The sequence below is a fragment of the Pristiophorus japonicus genome, chromosome 3, assembly GCF_044704955.1.
Source record: "Pristiophorus japonicus isolate sPriJap1 chromosome 3, sPriJap1.hap1, whole genome shotgun sequence".
Lineage (NCBI taxonomy): Eukaryota > Metazoa > Chordata > Chondrichthyes > Pristiophoridae > Pristiophorus > Pristiophorus japonicus.
Window position 1 is genome coordinate 262,089,108 of NC_091979.1, and position 16,393 is coordinate 262,105,500.

The window sequence follows — 16,393 nt, forward strand, 5'->3', positions numbered from 1 at the left end:
GCCAAAATTTCCCCAAGAGTTGCCCCGTTTTTTTTGGAGTAAGTAGCTTTTTTTGGAGTAACTTAAAAACCGCAAATTTCCCCATTTAACTTGCTCCAATGTAAGTCAGTTAGTTAGGTTTTTTTCTAGTTTACTTTGTTCTCTCCAAAAGGGGGCGTGACAAGCCACTTACACCTCTTCTGGCCATAGAAGCAAATTTGGCCAGCTGAAAGTTACTCCAAACTAACAGGCCAGTGTATGTGGCCACTTTTGTAGGCACAGAAAAACCTTACCTACATTTAAGAAATCAACGCAGGTAGCCAGAGGTAGGGGAGGGGGAATGTGATTAGAGGATTCCAAAGCTCTAAAGACCTGCACAACATCAGCACAACATTACAACATCTTCAGCACAACAGCTGCACAACATCATTACAAATAAATGAAAGATAAATCAGCAACAGGAAATAGAGCAGTCCTACCTTGCCGACTGCAGAACGCACTGGCTAGCCCTCCCGCCAGGGCTTGGGGCGGCAGGCACGCATGTCTATAGGGGTGAGGGATTTTTACTGTTTACAGTTGACCCTAAATATTGCGTGGTCCTAATGGAGGATGATTCAGTTTTGATGCAAAATATCTTTTATTCTAAATTTTACAGTGCACTTCAATGCTAACAACAACAACAGCTGCAACAGGAAAGAAAGTCTACACCCACCCCTCACCCACATCTCGGGGAAAGTGCACTTCCTTATAGGGTCGGTGATGGTGGTGGTGGGGAGGGTGGGTTAGGGTCCTGGCTTGGGTCTGACCGGTGGCTGGTGCATGGAGTGAAGTGGGAGTGGCATTTGAGTCTCCAGCCTTTGTGCCCTTATTGTAGAAGCCAGCTCCCTCATGGCATTTGCCATGGTCTGCACACCCTCTGAAATGCCCGCCCTGACTTCCCGTCTTAGTGCTGAGATTTCACCCGACAATGTCGCGACCTCATCACGCGCCTCACTGACGGCTGCCACGAGTGATCTTGTGAGGGCATTGGTCTCCTCACCCAATGAAACAACCTGATTAACCTCTGCTGAGGGCTGCCTCTCAGGAGAGACTGGTCGGCTTCTCCTTCCCCTCGCCGTGGGTCTACCTAGTGGTACCCCTCCAGTGTGAGGCACAGGCTGGGACGGTGGGGGACTAGGTGTCCCAAGATGCATTTCCCGACCGCCACTTGAACCCACGACCTCGGAAGGTGTGAACCCATGGAAGGTTGCCGAGGAGCTAATGGAGGGTTCTGGCTGTGTGATTTTTTTTTTTTTTGAAATTCGTAGCCAATCGTTCCAATTCTTTGTCAAATCACAAACGCCAGAGGTCACCTTGCACACGCCAAGGATCACTCTGCGCCAATGCTCTTAGCCAAAAGGCCTAGAGCCACTGCACCGTTCCTGGAAGTACTGCAATACCAGGTTCGTGCCATGGAGGTGGATGGGTCAGGTCCCCCACACACCTCCGTGGAGGTGGATGGGTCAAGCCACCCCACCCACCTCCTGTTTCCAAAAAAGCAAGCATATACCTTCCTGATCCAGGGAGAACCACCCGGAGGTCATGGTGGCTACTCCCCTGTCAGGTCAGTTACGCATGACCTTAGCCAAAAGGCCGAGAAGCGAAGGGTTCTGGCTGTGTGATGCCCTGTGATATGTCCTGATCGATATCGCAGTCAGCATTCTCCTGAGCACACATTTCCATGGACCCCTCCTCCCCCCACCCACCTTGGTCTGGAGCGCATGCATCTGGATCCTCAGGATCTTGAGGAGAGTCTTCTTCTTCTGCAAAAGATAACACAATAGTCAAATGGTTAGCAGCACAGGAGGGTGGCATGAGTAGTCTCACGCGTGGCAAGCCAGTCAGCAGGTTGATTTGAAGGGCCACTGTGCATTTTAATGACTCACCCTCACCCTCGCGTGTGAGTCCAGCTTGTGCAGAGCTGCTGCTTTTTCTGCCGGTGCGAGTCAGCAAGACAGCAACCCTCTGTTCCAGGGGTGTCAGTTGGTGCAGATTTGGCGGACCTCCTCCTGTTCTAGTTCTCTCCCTCTTGTTGTGGGCCAATTTCTTCTGCAAAGATGAAAATATTAATTGTCAGACATAGTGCGCTTCTGATGGGTGGGACACTTACAGATGCTCACATTTTCCATTGCAATTCAATTTAAAGATGAAGATTTTACTTACACTCACTACTTGACCAATGTCCTGCCATTTCTTCTTGCACTGGCTTCCAGATCGGTGTTGACCCCAGCGGAGAATTCTTCAGCAACGAGATTCCATCTTTTCCTCATTTCCTTGGGTGAGACCTTTGACGGACCACTCTTGCTGATATCCAGCTCCAGCCATTTCTCCTCAATAACCGTCACTAATTTTTCCACTTCCTCATGGAGGAAATTCTTGGTTCATCTTGCACACTCTTGCGCCATTCGTCTATTGGACTCAAACGCAGGTAATGTTCAAAGATCAAACTTACACCTCTCTTACACCTATCCAGTACTCCTTTCCACTTCCTCAGCCACATAAAAATCAATATTCAGACCTCACCTTTATATATGCTCCATAACCAATTATTCTGAGGACACTCTCCCTTTAATTGGCCGATTGCCACACTTCCTGTTACACTGCGCATGCGCGCAGACTCGCACGCTCAAACGGTCATGCGTGCCCCTGCCGGCACTACACGACACGGTGGGCCCAATTTCCACCCTCTTGCCGACCGCGCTGAGCAAGCGTGGCCGAAGCGCCGGCCCCCACCCCCCCACCCCCCCCCCCCCCCCCCCCAGGTTCTGCTGTGCGACGCCGATGGATCCGGACGACGAGGGAGTGGCCAAATTCACAGGTAGATTTTTGGCGCTTTTTTTCGCCAGGAAGTCGGTGCACCACATCGAAATACGCCGCTCGAAGCGGCTGGGGAAATTTGGGGCCTAGGAGTGCAGACATCTCGGAGGGTTGTAGGGCTGGAGGCGATTACAGAGATAGGGAGGGGCGAGGCCATGGAGGGATTTGAAAACAAGGATGGGAATTTTAAAATCGAGCAGCTTCTAACTATACAGTTAGTTTGATGCATCTGTGCTAGATCCCACCAGTAGGAACTGCACATGCAGAGGCAAGCCTGCCCTCAAGCATTTAAGCTGGGTGAATATTTAATGTATATGTCCTTCGCAACCCAATGAATAAGATAAAAGTGAGTGTTTAATGGACAAAATAGGAAATATAAATCCATGCTGGCTCCATTGAAACATTATGGTCAAGACAATTGGAGATTCTTCAGTGTAGACATGTTATTAATAGTCAAATGTGGTTTATGAAGTTACATTGAATTTATCATCATTTTTGTTGATGATATTTTCAGACTGTTGTCTTTTCTTGGAGGTTTTCTGATGTGTTTCAAATGTGCAGCAAAATGGCCACCCATCACTGCCACCAGCCACTTCCACTTTCAGATTCCAGGCCATCTCCACCACCCCACCCAGGGTGAATACAGCTGCTGGGGTAGAGGACTAACCAGTGTTGGCATGAGCTGATGCTGCACATGTGGCTAATTCACATCTAAAAATCTTATCCCCAGGATCTGCTCTATATTCACAGCCTCATCCTTCACACGAAATGACACATGGAATGTGTGTGTGTATGTGTGTGTGTGTCTGCATGAAAAAAATCTACAAAAGAAAGATATAAAGGAGGAATGCTAAAATCTGTAAATTATATTTTTTTGTGTCTATAGTGAAACCTAACTGAAAAGGTCAGGCCCATCAGATGGACAATACTAAGGTTGAAAAGAGTTGAAGAAAAGAGGCACTTATCAAAATAAATCACGAAGTAATGGTTAGGTGAGACCAACTGTGGGGTTTTAAAGCCTGCAGATCCAGTTGTAATCAGACAAGGCACCAATCTCACCAAGTCACATATCGGGGATAATCCTCATCTTGAGGTAGCAGTAGAAGTCTACTTTTCCCTATTTAGCTGTTTGTTCATCTCTATGTTTCTCTGTTTCACTCCCTCTCTCTGTTTTTGGTCCCTTTCGCTCTGTGCTCCCCCTGTGCCGATCACTCTTTGACCTATTTGTTGCTCACTCACTGTGTCTCTGTTACCCTCTGCCCTGTCTCTGTTTCTTCCCCTGTGCCGATCGCTCTTTGACCTATTTGTTGCTCATTCACTGTGTCTATGTTACTGTTATGTATGGAGAAAGAGTCAGACTGAGCACCGTGAGCTCAAAGTAAAGTGTGACCTTAGTTTTTCATTGCAGGTTTCCAGAGTGCCTCTCCAACCTGTGAGGCCTCCTTAAATACCTGTGCGCCCAAGGGATTATGGGATTCCTTGGGACTTCCAGGGATGAGCCCTCTGGTGGCTGTACAGAGTAAATACAAGTTTACATATATAACAGTTACCCTCTGCCCTGTCTCTGTTTCTTCCCCTGTGCTGATCGCTCTTTGACCTATTTGTTACTCGCTCACTGTGTCTCTGTTACCCGCTGCCCTGTCTCTGTTTCTACCCCTATGCCGATCGCTCTTTGACCTTTCTGTTGCTCGCTTACTGTGTCTCTGTTACTCTCCGCCCTTTCTCTGCTTCTATTTCCCTGGGCGCTGCAGCAAATTGTAGTGGGCACCTTCATTTCAAAGCACAGTGATATGAAAGGAAGCTGATTAGGATTATTTGTCAGAACCTCTTGCCATTTATACAGCGGGGATTAAACATTTTTTTGGACAGGCAATATTTTTGTTTCATGAGGTAAGTAAATACAAATTAGATTTTTCTATATATTATTAGAAATTAGCTTCATCTTTCACACTCATGTCCATGGCGCTTGCCTATAATTTCCCACAGATTTTTGATAGCTGGGCTGTCCATATGCATGCCTCTCAGCTTAGCACCAGCCAAACAAAATGCCTTTATGGTGTATTTCTGCACCACGGTCTTCCATTAGAAGAGGCCATCTGTAGATTGTAGCTGTTTTCAATATACACAATTGCTAATGTTTTGGCATGGTAACAAACCTTGGTCATAGTAACACGACAGGAAACTATGTAAGGGTAAAACTTTCCATCACATCATAAAGCTTTATAGCATTGATAATCAGGTTCTGTGAATTATTTGAGGACAATGAAAAGACAGGGGATGTAAAGAGACAGGGGAAATGTAAAGGAACATTAGAATAGAAGCAAGAAAGGAAAAGGCGAATATGAATGGAAATATAAAGAGTAAAGAGGTAAAAGAAACAAAGGTAAAAGGAATAACTGGTGAACATGGCAGATTATTCAAATACATCATAATCATAAGCAGTCCCTCAGAATCGAGGAAGACTTGCTTCCACTCTTAACATGAGTTCTTAGGTGGCTGAACAGTCCGATACGAGAACCACAGTCTCTGTCACAGGTGGGACAGATAGTCGTTGAGGGAAGGGGTGGGTGGGACTGGTTTGCCGCACGCTCTTTCCGCTGCCTGCGCTTGCTTTCTGCATGCTCTCGCCGATGAGACTCGAGCTGCTCAGCGCCCTCCCGGATGCACTTCCTCCACTTAGGGCGGTCTTTGGCCAGGGACTCCCAGGTGTCAGTGGGGATGTCGCACTTTATCAGGGAGACATTGAGGGTGTCCTTGTAATGTTTCTGCTGCCCACCTTTGGCTCGTTTGCCGTGAAGGAGTTCCAAATAGAGCGTTGTTTTGGGAGCCTAGTGTCTGGCATGCGGACTCTGTGGCCTGCCCAGCGGAGCTGATCAAGTGTGGTCAGTGTATCAATGCTGGGGATGTTGGCCTGGTCGAGGACGCTAGTGTTGCAGCGTCTGTCCTCCCAGGGGATTTGTAGGGTCCTGCAGAGACATCGTTGGTATTTCTCCAGCGACTTGAGGTGTCTACTGTACATGGTCCATGTTTCTGAGCCATACAGGAGGGCGGGTATTACTACAGCCCTGTAGACCATGAGCTTGGTGTCAGTTTTAAGGGCCTGGTCTTCAAACACTCTTTTCCTCAGGCAGCCGAAGGCTGCACTGGCGCACTGGAGGCGATGTTGGATCTCATTGCCAATGCCTGCTCTTGTTGATAGGAGGCTCCCGAGATATGGAAAGTGCTCCACTTTGTCCAGAGCCGCACCGTGCTGTGCGGTGAGGACAAGCTGGTGGAGGACCTTTGTCTTACTGATGTTTAGTGTAAGGCCTATGCTTTCGTATGCCTCTAGTCATTCCATGGTCTACCTATTACGGCAATGTAGGTGGTCAGACAAATTCTCGTATTCTCTGCAAAGCTGGATAAGGTTATTTTTAAAAATACTGATGAAATGTTAATTTTTTGCAGAATATCATAGAATCATAAAATGGTTGCAGCACAGAAGGAGGCCATTTGGCCTGTCGAGCCTGTGCAGGCTCTCTGTAAGAGCACTTCAGATAGTCCCACTTCCCTGCCCTTTCCCCGTAGCCCTGCAAATATTTTTCCTTACGGTACTTATCCAATTCCCTTTTTGAAAGCCACGATTCCTGCCTCCACCACCCTTTCAGGCATTACATTTTAGATCCTAATCACTCGCTGTATAAAAAAAGTTTTCCTCATGTCGCCTTTGGTTCTTTTGCCAATTGCCTTAAATCTGTATCCTCTGGTTCTCGACCCTTCCACCAAAGGGAACAATTTCTATCTATCCACTCTGTCTAAACCCTTCATGATTTTGAACACTTCCAGCAAATCTCCTCTCAACTTTCGCTGCTCTATGGAGAACAATCCCAACTTCTCCAGTCCATCCATGGAACTATTCTTGTAAATCTATAGATATGATGCTGGAATTTGTAATGAACGTTATATTTTTTGAGCTCCCACCAGACATCTAACATATGCAACCTGGATTTATTAAAATTCAAAATATTTAGTATTTTTGCAATACAGAATATTAATTCACTGTCACAAGAGTATAATAACCATCAGTCAAAAAAAAGGTCCTCAGCGAATTGGGTATTGGCTTCCGTGTCTGACCTGACAATTTGCCCCATAGTGTTCAATAACATTTTATTTAACCTAAGAAACAATCACATTGTCTTGAAAACTGCATGTGTAGCAAATTAATTTACCAAGTCCTTGTGAAATAAGTGAGGAGAGGAAGATTTTCTCTGTGCACATTGTGCACTTGTAAATGCATTTATAGTTTTGCTTTTTGCAGTGTACTGAGAAGACCTTCCCCTAGATTTTCCACCACCCTTGCACTGTTTTAACGGTAGCATTCAGGTGGAGAGCGTAGAGAATGGAGTTGTGATCCATATCGCCAGATTCCTACCCATTTTATAGTTTGACAACTTTTCTGCTGGAAATAAGACCAATTCAGATGAGTACGCCTCAAATATGGATAGGCATATTTAGATGAAGCAATAATGATGGAGGGATATGTCCCACTTTCTGTCATTTATCACCTTAGCAATGCTGGATGGTATAAGACCAGTGTACAATAGGTAGCCAGCAATGCTTGAGAGGTACAACACCTCTAAAAAAAAAATGTAATTGTCCACATCAGTGCATAATGCAGGAGAGATCTAGAGCAAAGGATTCACAAAATAATGCTGGTCTTTGAGCTGTCTGTCATATTAAGCTACTGCAGGGATCCATCTCCTGCAAGACTGACCATTGTGCCTTTTGGCCAACCCTAGTTATCCAGTCAGAAATACACTATAGTTTCCCGTAATAGCACCCAGGTATTTTCAACAACCATTTGCAGGTTTTAAGCTCCACTACCCTACTCAAAAAACCATCCCGTGTTTTGATCACTTTTCTTGTATTGAATTCCCAACATTAGGCCTAAATTTGATATTTGCTAGTTTAAACCTGTGTCTTCTTGTACAGTGAAGGCAGAAAAGCCCCATGTTTCACCAGTTTTTCCTCATTGCTTGGTACTATGGTTCTTCCTTAAACCACTTCCAGTGCCTTGGTGATCAGAACCAGACATATATTCAAGGGGTGGCCCAGCCAGAGCATTACAGTTTAAGCATAGCAATATTGATCAGCATTCTGTTTGCTTTGTTGATTGCCATTGTGCAATAATTAGACATAAGTAACAAGTCAACTGAGACCCCTAAATCCCTTTTAAATGCACCCTTATCTTTCTCAACACTATTCATGTGCAGTTGTTTGCATTAAATTCCATCTACCCTTTTTAGCTTGTCAGTGTCAGCTGTGGCTCAGTAGGTAGCACCGTTGTTTCTGAGTCAGAAGGTTGTGGGTTCAAGTCCCAGGGAATGCTGCACTGTTGGAGGTGCCGTCTTTCGGATGAGACATTAAACCGAGGCCCCGTCTGTTCTCTCAAGTGGGTGTAAAAGACCCCATGGCACTATTTCGAGGAAGAGCAGGGAAGTTATCCCTGGTGTCCTGGCCAATATTTGTCCCTCAATCAAGATTATCTGGGCATTATCACATTGCTGTTTGTGGGAACTTGCTTGTGTGCAAATTGGCTGCCGCGTTTCCCACTTTACAACAGTGACTACACTCCAAAAGTACTTCATTGGCTGTAAAGTGTTTTGAGACGTCTGCTGGTCATTAAAGGCACTATATAAATCCAGGTCTTTCTTTAGCTTAGGGATACAAAAGTCAATTGTAGAACCCCTACTGCTGTCCTAACTAAAATCAGCTCACTCAGCACAGACCTGGGATCAAGCCTGTCCTGTATCACTCAGTACCTATCAGCGTAACCAAGAGAGGCATTGTTTTACCAAACCTTAAGCTCCTTTACTTACTATGATACCTTAAGCTCCTTTACTTACTATGATACATTGGATCATAGAGGAAAATGTTTGTTAGTACAAGAGGGCCTGGAACGAAGAGTTTGCACTGTGGTTCAACGTGGTGCAACAAGCATAATCGGCACAAAGCTACAATAAAGACGTTTGTTTCCCAGCTGACTGGTCTGCGACGTGTCTAAGTATGCCAGACTGCATCACAAGTGTAGCAACTTTGTTGTTCGAATACAAATAAGCGTCCGTTCTGGGGAAAAAAATCTATGAAAAAGTTAGCTTTTGAGGACGTGTCCACACAGGCATCAAAGCACATGTTTAGGATCACAAGCTATATTAAGATATGACTTCAGAAACCACAAACCAGACACTTAATAAGGCAGTTAATTGCATCCATGTGACCGCAATTGAGGCTTGTATTTGAAGAGAATGCCTTTGAGTCACCTTGTTTGCACCCAGTTGATATTTTGTAGCTGTTACCTGTGCACAGTGAATGATAAATTCGGTTTGATTATGTTACATAGTTTATCCTCATTCCTTTGTAGAACACTGCGTATTCCAATTTTATAGTATAGCGTTTGTATAGAGATTAGTTAATGAGAAACATATTCATACACTCCAAGATAGAGAGGAAGTCTAGCCGTCCAAGATTAAATGCCAAACACATTATGCTCACATTCTGATTTTGAATTTATTATGTATAAGTGAAGAAAACCAATCAATTAAAAAAACAGCCTTTAATCATTATGCTGATATTTTTAAAGTTGAAAATACAAATTGAACTATTATCACATCATCAAAAAATTATAACTTTTACCCAAATAAGAAGAATATTATTCTTACTCCACTCTAGATGAATTGGCTTATTCTCAGAATCACACGCAAAATTGGGTGCTGTAGGAGGCAAATCCGTCCTGAATTTAAGTTTGTGACTGAATCTCTGCTTCGTGCACAGATCTGTCGGGCCATGAGCTATTAAAACACACAGGCAACAATGTTTATTAAATACTTGGGCAGAGGGAAAGAAACAAAGAAAGATTAACACTGACCTAGCGAAGGGCTTAAAGGAAAATCTGTCTAATAAGAACAGTTCTCGTTAGCTAAGATTCTTACGAAGGTTTACCTCAATGCATTGCAGTGGAGAAGAGGGTGACAATGGTGCAGTGAAGGAGAGCACTGTTCTATTCACTCAGCAATCTTGGTCATCCAATATCTCAATGAGACCCAGAAGCAACTTCTGGCAACACTTTAAATGAAAGTGACCACAATGGATGGGAAAAAGTGCATCCCTCCCAGTTATCTAGTTATTCATTTTAATGACTGGAAAATGAGGAGAAACATGAATCAGGCGCATAGACCAACCCTTCCGATGGCCCAATCTGCCCTCTGGTCAAGTTAAGGACTTCACCAGTAGTGTTGATTCTGAAAATTTAGCTCAAAATTTGTTGCAGTAACTGTTCTATGTTGTTAATCATATTATGCGTTAACACAGGGGAAGATTTTCTTGGAACACTGCATGTCGTAAAATCATAAACGCTTTAGTAGAGAACACATTATGCATTCTGCTAACCACGTGCACTGGGGAAATCCTCCCCCATGATTGGATTAGGTCTGTTCTATATTGGGTCAAAGCTATGTCACCTCACTGGAGCATTCAGGTCGAGATGATTGTGGGGTAAGAAGATCTCAACTATGAGCAATAAAATGAATCATTTATAGAATTTGGTGGAGAATAGATTTAATGACACAGAGAAAATGAGTGGGAATGAGATGAAAGGTGTTGCTGAATTTTTAATCCTTCCACTCTTTTGTATTTTATTTGAACTTCTCTAAAGAAACAAACACAACTTTTTGTGTTTATTAGCTGCTGAAAGGGAGCTCTAAGATCTAAAGTTATCCTTAAGCACCTGAAATAGCAACAAGCTCACAGGACTTTTAAAATGATTGTAAATGTAATGATATTACTGCCTAGTGAAGGACAGGCCCTTTACTCTATATTGCAACATGTACTACAAAATATTGTGCGTGAACATTTATTATTTTCTGTGCTAAAAGTGAAAGCCATCAGTAGTAGCTACTAAGGTGCAAGCTCCTCTTTGTTTTTAGTTCTTTCTACAAAATAGAAAAGCCAAAAATTCCACCAATCTCATTCGCTGGTAAGGAGTGGTGGGTTGGAGCTGCCATCTGCCCACATACTTGGTGCCGATCCCATGCCAAATTGTGGGGATGGGTCAATTGCATGGCTGGGACAGGCCATCGGTGCCTGCAAGGGGACTTCAACAACGCAAGCCCCGGCCCAGCCTTGAAGAGTGGAGTGGCCCAGCTAAGGTGCATCTAAGCCTTTCCGGGACAAAAACCAACAATGGCTGCAGTTTTCTGCTCCAAAAGGCATCATTTTTCCTCTAGACACAAGATAATCCATCTGCAATCAATTACATTCATCTAGGTAAGTTTGGGGCCTTTTAAAAAGCCTCAAAAGGACGCATGCCCACTCTTAATTGGGGAGAGTTCTGCTGACACCTTTTAAAGTCATAAAGGGAAGTATACCCAGGATAGCCCAGGAACTTCTCCAACACTCCCTCTTGACTTGAGCTGGCGGGGTTGGGCGGGGAAGAGAAGGTGACAATCAGAAGATCTTCATAGAAAATGGCAACACAGAAAAAACAGGGAGGAATTCCAGCGGAACTGGGTTCCACCTCATTTTCCAGCCTCAATCCAGAGATCGACCCAGATGCAATCTTGTTCTTGGCCAGAATTTTGTGCCCAATGTGTTCATGTTAAATTTTCATGAATAGGCATGACATAGAGCAAGGGGATTCCCTTGCAGTGCATCTGCACAGAATCATTGATGTCACTTTGTTTCATCTTTTTCGAGATAAATTGTGGGTTGACCGTGAGTGTCGTTCTTCAGTCTCTGTCAAGCATCCTAATGCTACTCATGATTTTGAGCAGACTCATTGCAACATCATCTCCATGCCCTAAGTCACTTCACTGTGCCTATGCACTCCGTGCTGTCTGAAATAGGGTACACCAGAGTATACAGAGGATGGAAGTATTTGAAGCTAAAACATTTTTTTAAATAAATTCAAGCCAGATAGGTATGTTATGGACTTCTTTGTCTCAAAGATTGAGACCATTCAATCAGCTGCCTCTGCGAGTTCCCTTCCTTCCCCTAGCCCACAGGGCCAAACTTTATCTGATGCTCCCACCTGCCCTAGCCCTAAACTCATATATTTTTCTAGTTTCTCTTTGATCTCCCCTCTTAATCTCTCCAAACTCATCTTATCCATGAGACCCACTTCCTGCTCTCTTGACCCTATTCCCACTAAACTGCTGACCACCCAACTTCCTTTTCTGGCTCCCATGTTAGCCGACATTGTTAACATTTCTCTGTCCTCGGGTACTGTTTCCCTCGACTTCAAATCTGCCGTCATCACCTCCTCCTCAAAAAAACAACTCTTGACCCCACTTTGTTTGCTAGCTATCACCCCATCTCCAACCACCCTTTCCTGTCCAAACTACTTGAACATGTTGTTGCCTCCCAAATCTGTGATTATCTTTCCATGAATTCAATGTTTGAATCCCTTCAATCTGGCTTTCGCTCCTGCCACAGTACTGAAACTGCTCTCATCAAAGTCACAAATGACATCCTTTGTGACTGTGACAAAGGTAAGTTATTCCTCCTCGTCCTTCTGGACCTCTCTGCAGACTTTGACCACTCCATCCTCCTCCAACACCTCTCCACCATCATCCAGCTAGGTGGGACTGCACTCGCCTGGTTCCATTCTTATCTATCTAATCGTAGCCAGAAAATCTCCAGCAATGGCTTCTCTTCCCACTCCAGCATCATTACCTCTGGTTTCCCGCAAGGATCTGTCCTTGGTCCCCTCTTATTTCTCATCTATATGCTGCCCCTTGGCGATATCATCCGCAAACACGGAGTCAGTTTCCACATGTACCCAGCTTTACCTCTCCACCATTTCTGTCAATCCCTGCTTGGTATCTAAATTGTCAGATTGCTTGTCCGACATCCAGTACTGGATGAGCAGAAATGTTCTCCAATTAAACATTGGGAAGACTGAAGTGATTATCTTTGGTCCTCGCCACAAACTGCGTTCCCTAACCACTGACTCCATCCCTCTCCCTACCATCAATCTGAGGGTAAAGAAGACTGTTCGCAACCTAGGTGCCATATTTGACCCTGAAATGAGTTTCCAGCCACATATCCACAGAATAACTAAAACCGCCTTTTTCCACCTCCGTAACATTGCCCGCCTCCACCCCTGCCTCAGCTCTTCTGCTGCTGAAACCCTCATTCATGCCTTTGTTACCTCTAGACTTGACTACGCCAAGTCAAGTCAACTGACCTGCCTTCCAGCCAGCCTTCCACATTCCACACAACGTACCAAAACTCAGCAGCCCATGTACTAACCTGCACCAAGTCAAGATCACCCATCACCCCTGTGCTTTCTGACCCACATTGGCTCCCAGTTAAACAATGCCTCGATTTCAAAATTCTCATCCTTGTTTACAAATCACTCCATGGACTTGCCCCTCCCTATCTCTGTAATCTTTTTCAGCCTCACAATCCCACAAGATGTCTGCGCTCCTCAAATTCTGGCCTCTTGAACATCCCTCATTATAACTGCTCAACCATCGGTGGTCGTGCCTTCAGCTGCCTGGGCCCTAAGCTCTGGAACTCCCTCCCTAAACCTCTATGCCTCTCTACCTCTCTTTCCTCCTTTAAGACGCTCGTTAAAACCTACCTCTTTAAACAAGCTTTTGATCATCTGCCTTAATTTCTTCTGTGGCTCGGTGTCAAATTTATCTGTTTGTCTGTAACACTGTTGTGAAGCGCCTTGGGATGTTGTACTAGATTATTACCACTGAGTTATCATCTGCATTAATACAGTTCACACAGGTGGCACAGATTTAAGTTCACTCATACAACTGAGTCCAGATCATTACCCTTCTCATTAATAATGAACAGTCTAAAAGGGTTTAAACTCATGAAGGGTCTAGACAGAGTAGATAGCAAGAAACTGTCCCCATTGGGAGAAGGGTCAAGAACCAGAGGACACAGATTGAAGATGATTGGCAAAAGAACCAAAGGCGACATGAGGGGAAACTTTTTTACACAGCTTGTGGTTAGGATCTGGACTGCACTGCCTGTGGCTTTCAAATGAGAATTGGATAAGTACCTGAAGGAAAAGAAATTGCAGGACTACGGGGAAAAGGCGGGGGAATGGGACTAGCTGAACTGCTCTTGCAGAGAGCCGGCACGGGCTCGACGGGCCAATGGGCCTCCTTCTGTGCTGTAATCATTCTCTGATTCTAAGTACGGTTTTGCTTCGGGCAGAGACTGGGCGTATTATTGGTAAAAATGACATTTGTTCAAAAAAGCTATCATAATTCAAGAATCATAAGGTCCGAGTTTGGTGAAACCTAAGTTCCACCCATATACCGTTGAAAGGACCGCTAAGATCCTGACGGTACTTTGGGCGGAAGTTTGGTGAAAACCGTGGGAAAAACCGTCCAGTGGGAAAAACGTGTCTTGCATGCCGATTCTGGGCGGCACTGGGCGGTAGGTCGCATTCTGGGCGGCAAATGCGATCCTCGGCAAAGTAACGCTGATGATAGAGTTGAGCCCGGGGAGGGGGGAGTGGCAAAAATTTAAAAATTTCAAAACATTAAAAAAAAACTACTAGAAATCATTCAGAGGACCCCATCCACCAAAATCCCTGCAAAAGAAATGAAGAAAACAAGTGCACTAACCTTTCCCTGCAGGTCTTCATACTTACCGTTCGGGTAAGACCTGCTCCCACAGGGTGGTCTCTTCTGCTGCAGGAGCGAAGGACCGCCCGGACCAATCTGGGGATTCAGCGGGCGGGAATGTCAGCGTTGCGCATGCCAGCAGGTGCTCCTCGCCGGCGAGAGGGCCTCGCTCAGTGGGGAGAGCGCCCAGAAACCATCGAGACCACCGGGCCCATAGATTCATAGAATGGTTACAGCATAGAAGAAGGTCATCGGGCCCGTCGAACCCACGCCAACTCTCAGCTAATCCCAATCCCCTGCCCTTTCTCCATAGCCCTGCAAATGTTTTTCTTTCAGATACTCAACCAATTCCCTACTGAAAGGTAAGATTGAGTTTGCCTCTACCACCCTTTCAGGCGGTGCATTATAGATCCCAGCCACTCGCTGCGTAGAAAAGTTTTTTCTTGTATTGCCTTTGGTCCTTTTGCCAATCACCTTAAATCTGTGTCCTCTGGTTCTTGACCCTTCTGCCAGTGGGAACAGTTTCTCTCTCTCTACTCATTCCAGACACCTCATGATTTTGAACACCTCTATCAACTCTCCTCTCAATCTTCTTTGCTCCAAGGAGAACAACCCCAGCTTCTCCAGTCTAGCAACGTAACCGACATTCCTCATTCCTGGAATCATTCTCGTAAATCTTTTCTGCATCTTCTCTAAGGCCGACACATCCTTCCGAAAGTGTGGTGCCCAGAATTGAACACAGTACTCCAGTTGGAGCCGAACCAGTGTTTTATATACAAGTTCATCATAATTTCCACTCTTTTGTCCCTGATTACTGTTTCTAAAAAGCTTCCCCATTGCTGAGGTTGTACTGACTGGCCTGTAGTTGCTGGATTTATCTTTACATCCTTTTTTGATCAATGGTGAACATTTGCAATTCTCCAGTCCTCTGGCACCACTCTCCAAACACAATTTCCCCCCAATAAATAACTCTCAAAGGAAAGTCATGTGGCAGCAAAACAGTCTCTTTTGCCTCATTCTTCCCATTGCGTAAGCACATTATAACCTTTCTTTTCTCTTCACAGATACCGACTGTAGATTTCAATTTCAGATTTCCAGCGTGCGCAATTTTCTTCCTTTTTGTCCTGTACCATGTGTAGAACTAGAAGCATTGATTGAATAAATGGCCCTCTTAATGAAATAGATATTATCTAGCATGTACTGTACAATATGCATACTTAGAACGGCTTTATGTATAATACCACCGGACCTCGGTATTTAGTGATTTGTCTACTTTGTTCCGACTGCAGATACCAGACAGAGAGCCATTTCCTTTGTCAAGAATAGAACCTGTTGAAGGCCATTATGAGGAGGCTGAGCCTTATGACACAGTCAATATTGGTATGTCACAGCAATACAAGCTTCATACCCAGTCACAACAATGTGCTGGAAATATATGCCAAGAGTATTTCTCATGGGAATGTTTGTTTACATGTATGATTAACATTCAGAAAATGTCTCCATTTAAACTTTGAGGAGCACATCAACAAATGCAGCAAGTTTCTGAATAAATTTTCATCCAAATTTGAAAGACATTTTGGTGACTTTAGGGCTAATAATCCATGGCCCTTTCAACCCACTCTCTCTGTAACTCTGACAGGAGTGGTTTGGAAGGGCCAAAAATAGGACCAGGAACTAAATACTCTGGTACCAGGTCTTATGCCAAGATTTCAGCTGCCTTTGAAAGGAGCGGAACCTGCCCTCACCTTTTATAAGGCCAATAGCATAAAATGGGGGTTGGGGGCTGGGGTAGGGACTCCTAGTGCTGGGAGTTCCCATGCCCCAGCTCACAGTCGGACCTGGAATAGGATTGGTCAGACCGGACCCTGCCATCAATCAACAGAATTGAGCCCCATCCTAGGGGTTCAGTAAGGATTGTGACCTAGACC

The 16,393-nt window shown here is 44.8% G+C and overlaps 1 protein-coding gene and 1 pseudogene across 3 annotated transcripts in view; one reads left to right on the forward strand and one right to left on the reverse strand.

The window, feature by feature from the left end:
* afap1l2 (actin filament associated protein 1-like 2) overlaps nt 1-16,393 on the forward strand; it is a 304,943-nt gene that overhangs the window by 217,414 nt on the left and 71,136 nt on the right. For all 3 annotated transcript variants that reach the window (XM_070876591.1, XM_070876593.1, XM_070876592.1), the window contains one exon: nt 15,755-15,845. In XM_070876591.1, the coding sequence (XP_070732692.1) occupies nt 15,755-15,845 (91 nt within the window). The remainder of the gene's footprint in view (nt 1-15,754; nt 15,846-16,393) is intronic.
* On the reverse strand, nt 1,385-1,623 carry LOC139260603 (U2 spliceosomal RNA; annotated as a pseudogene).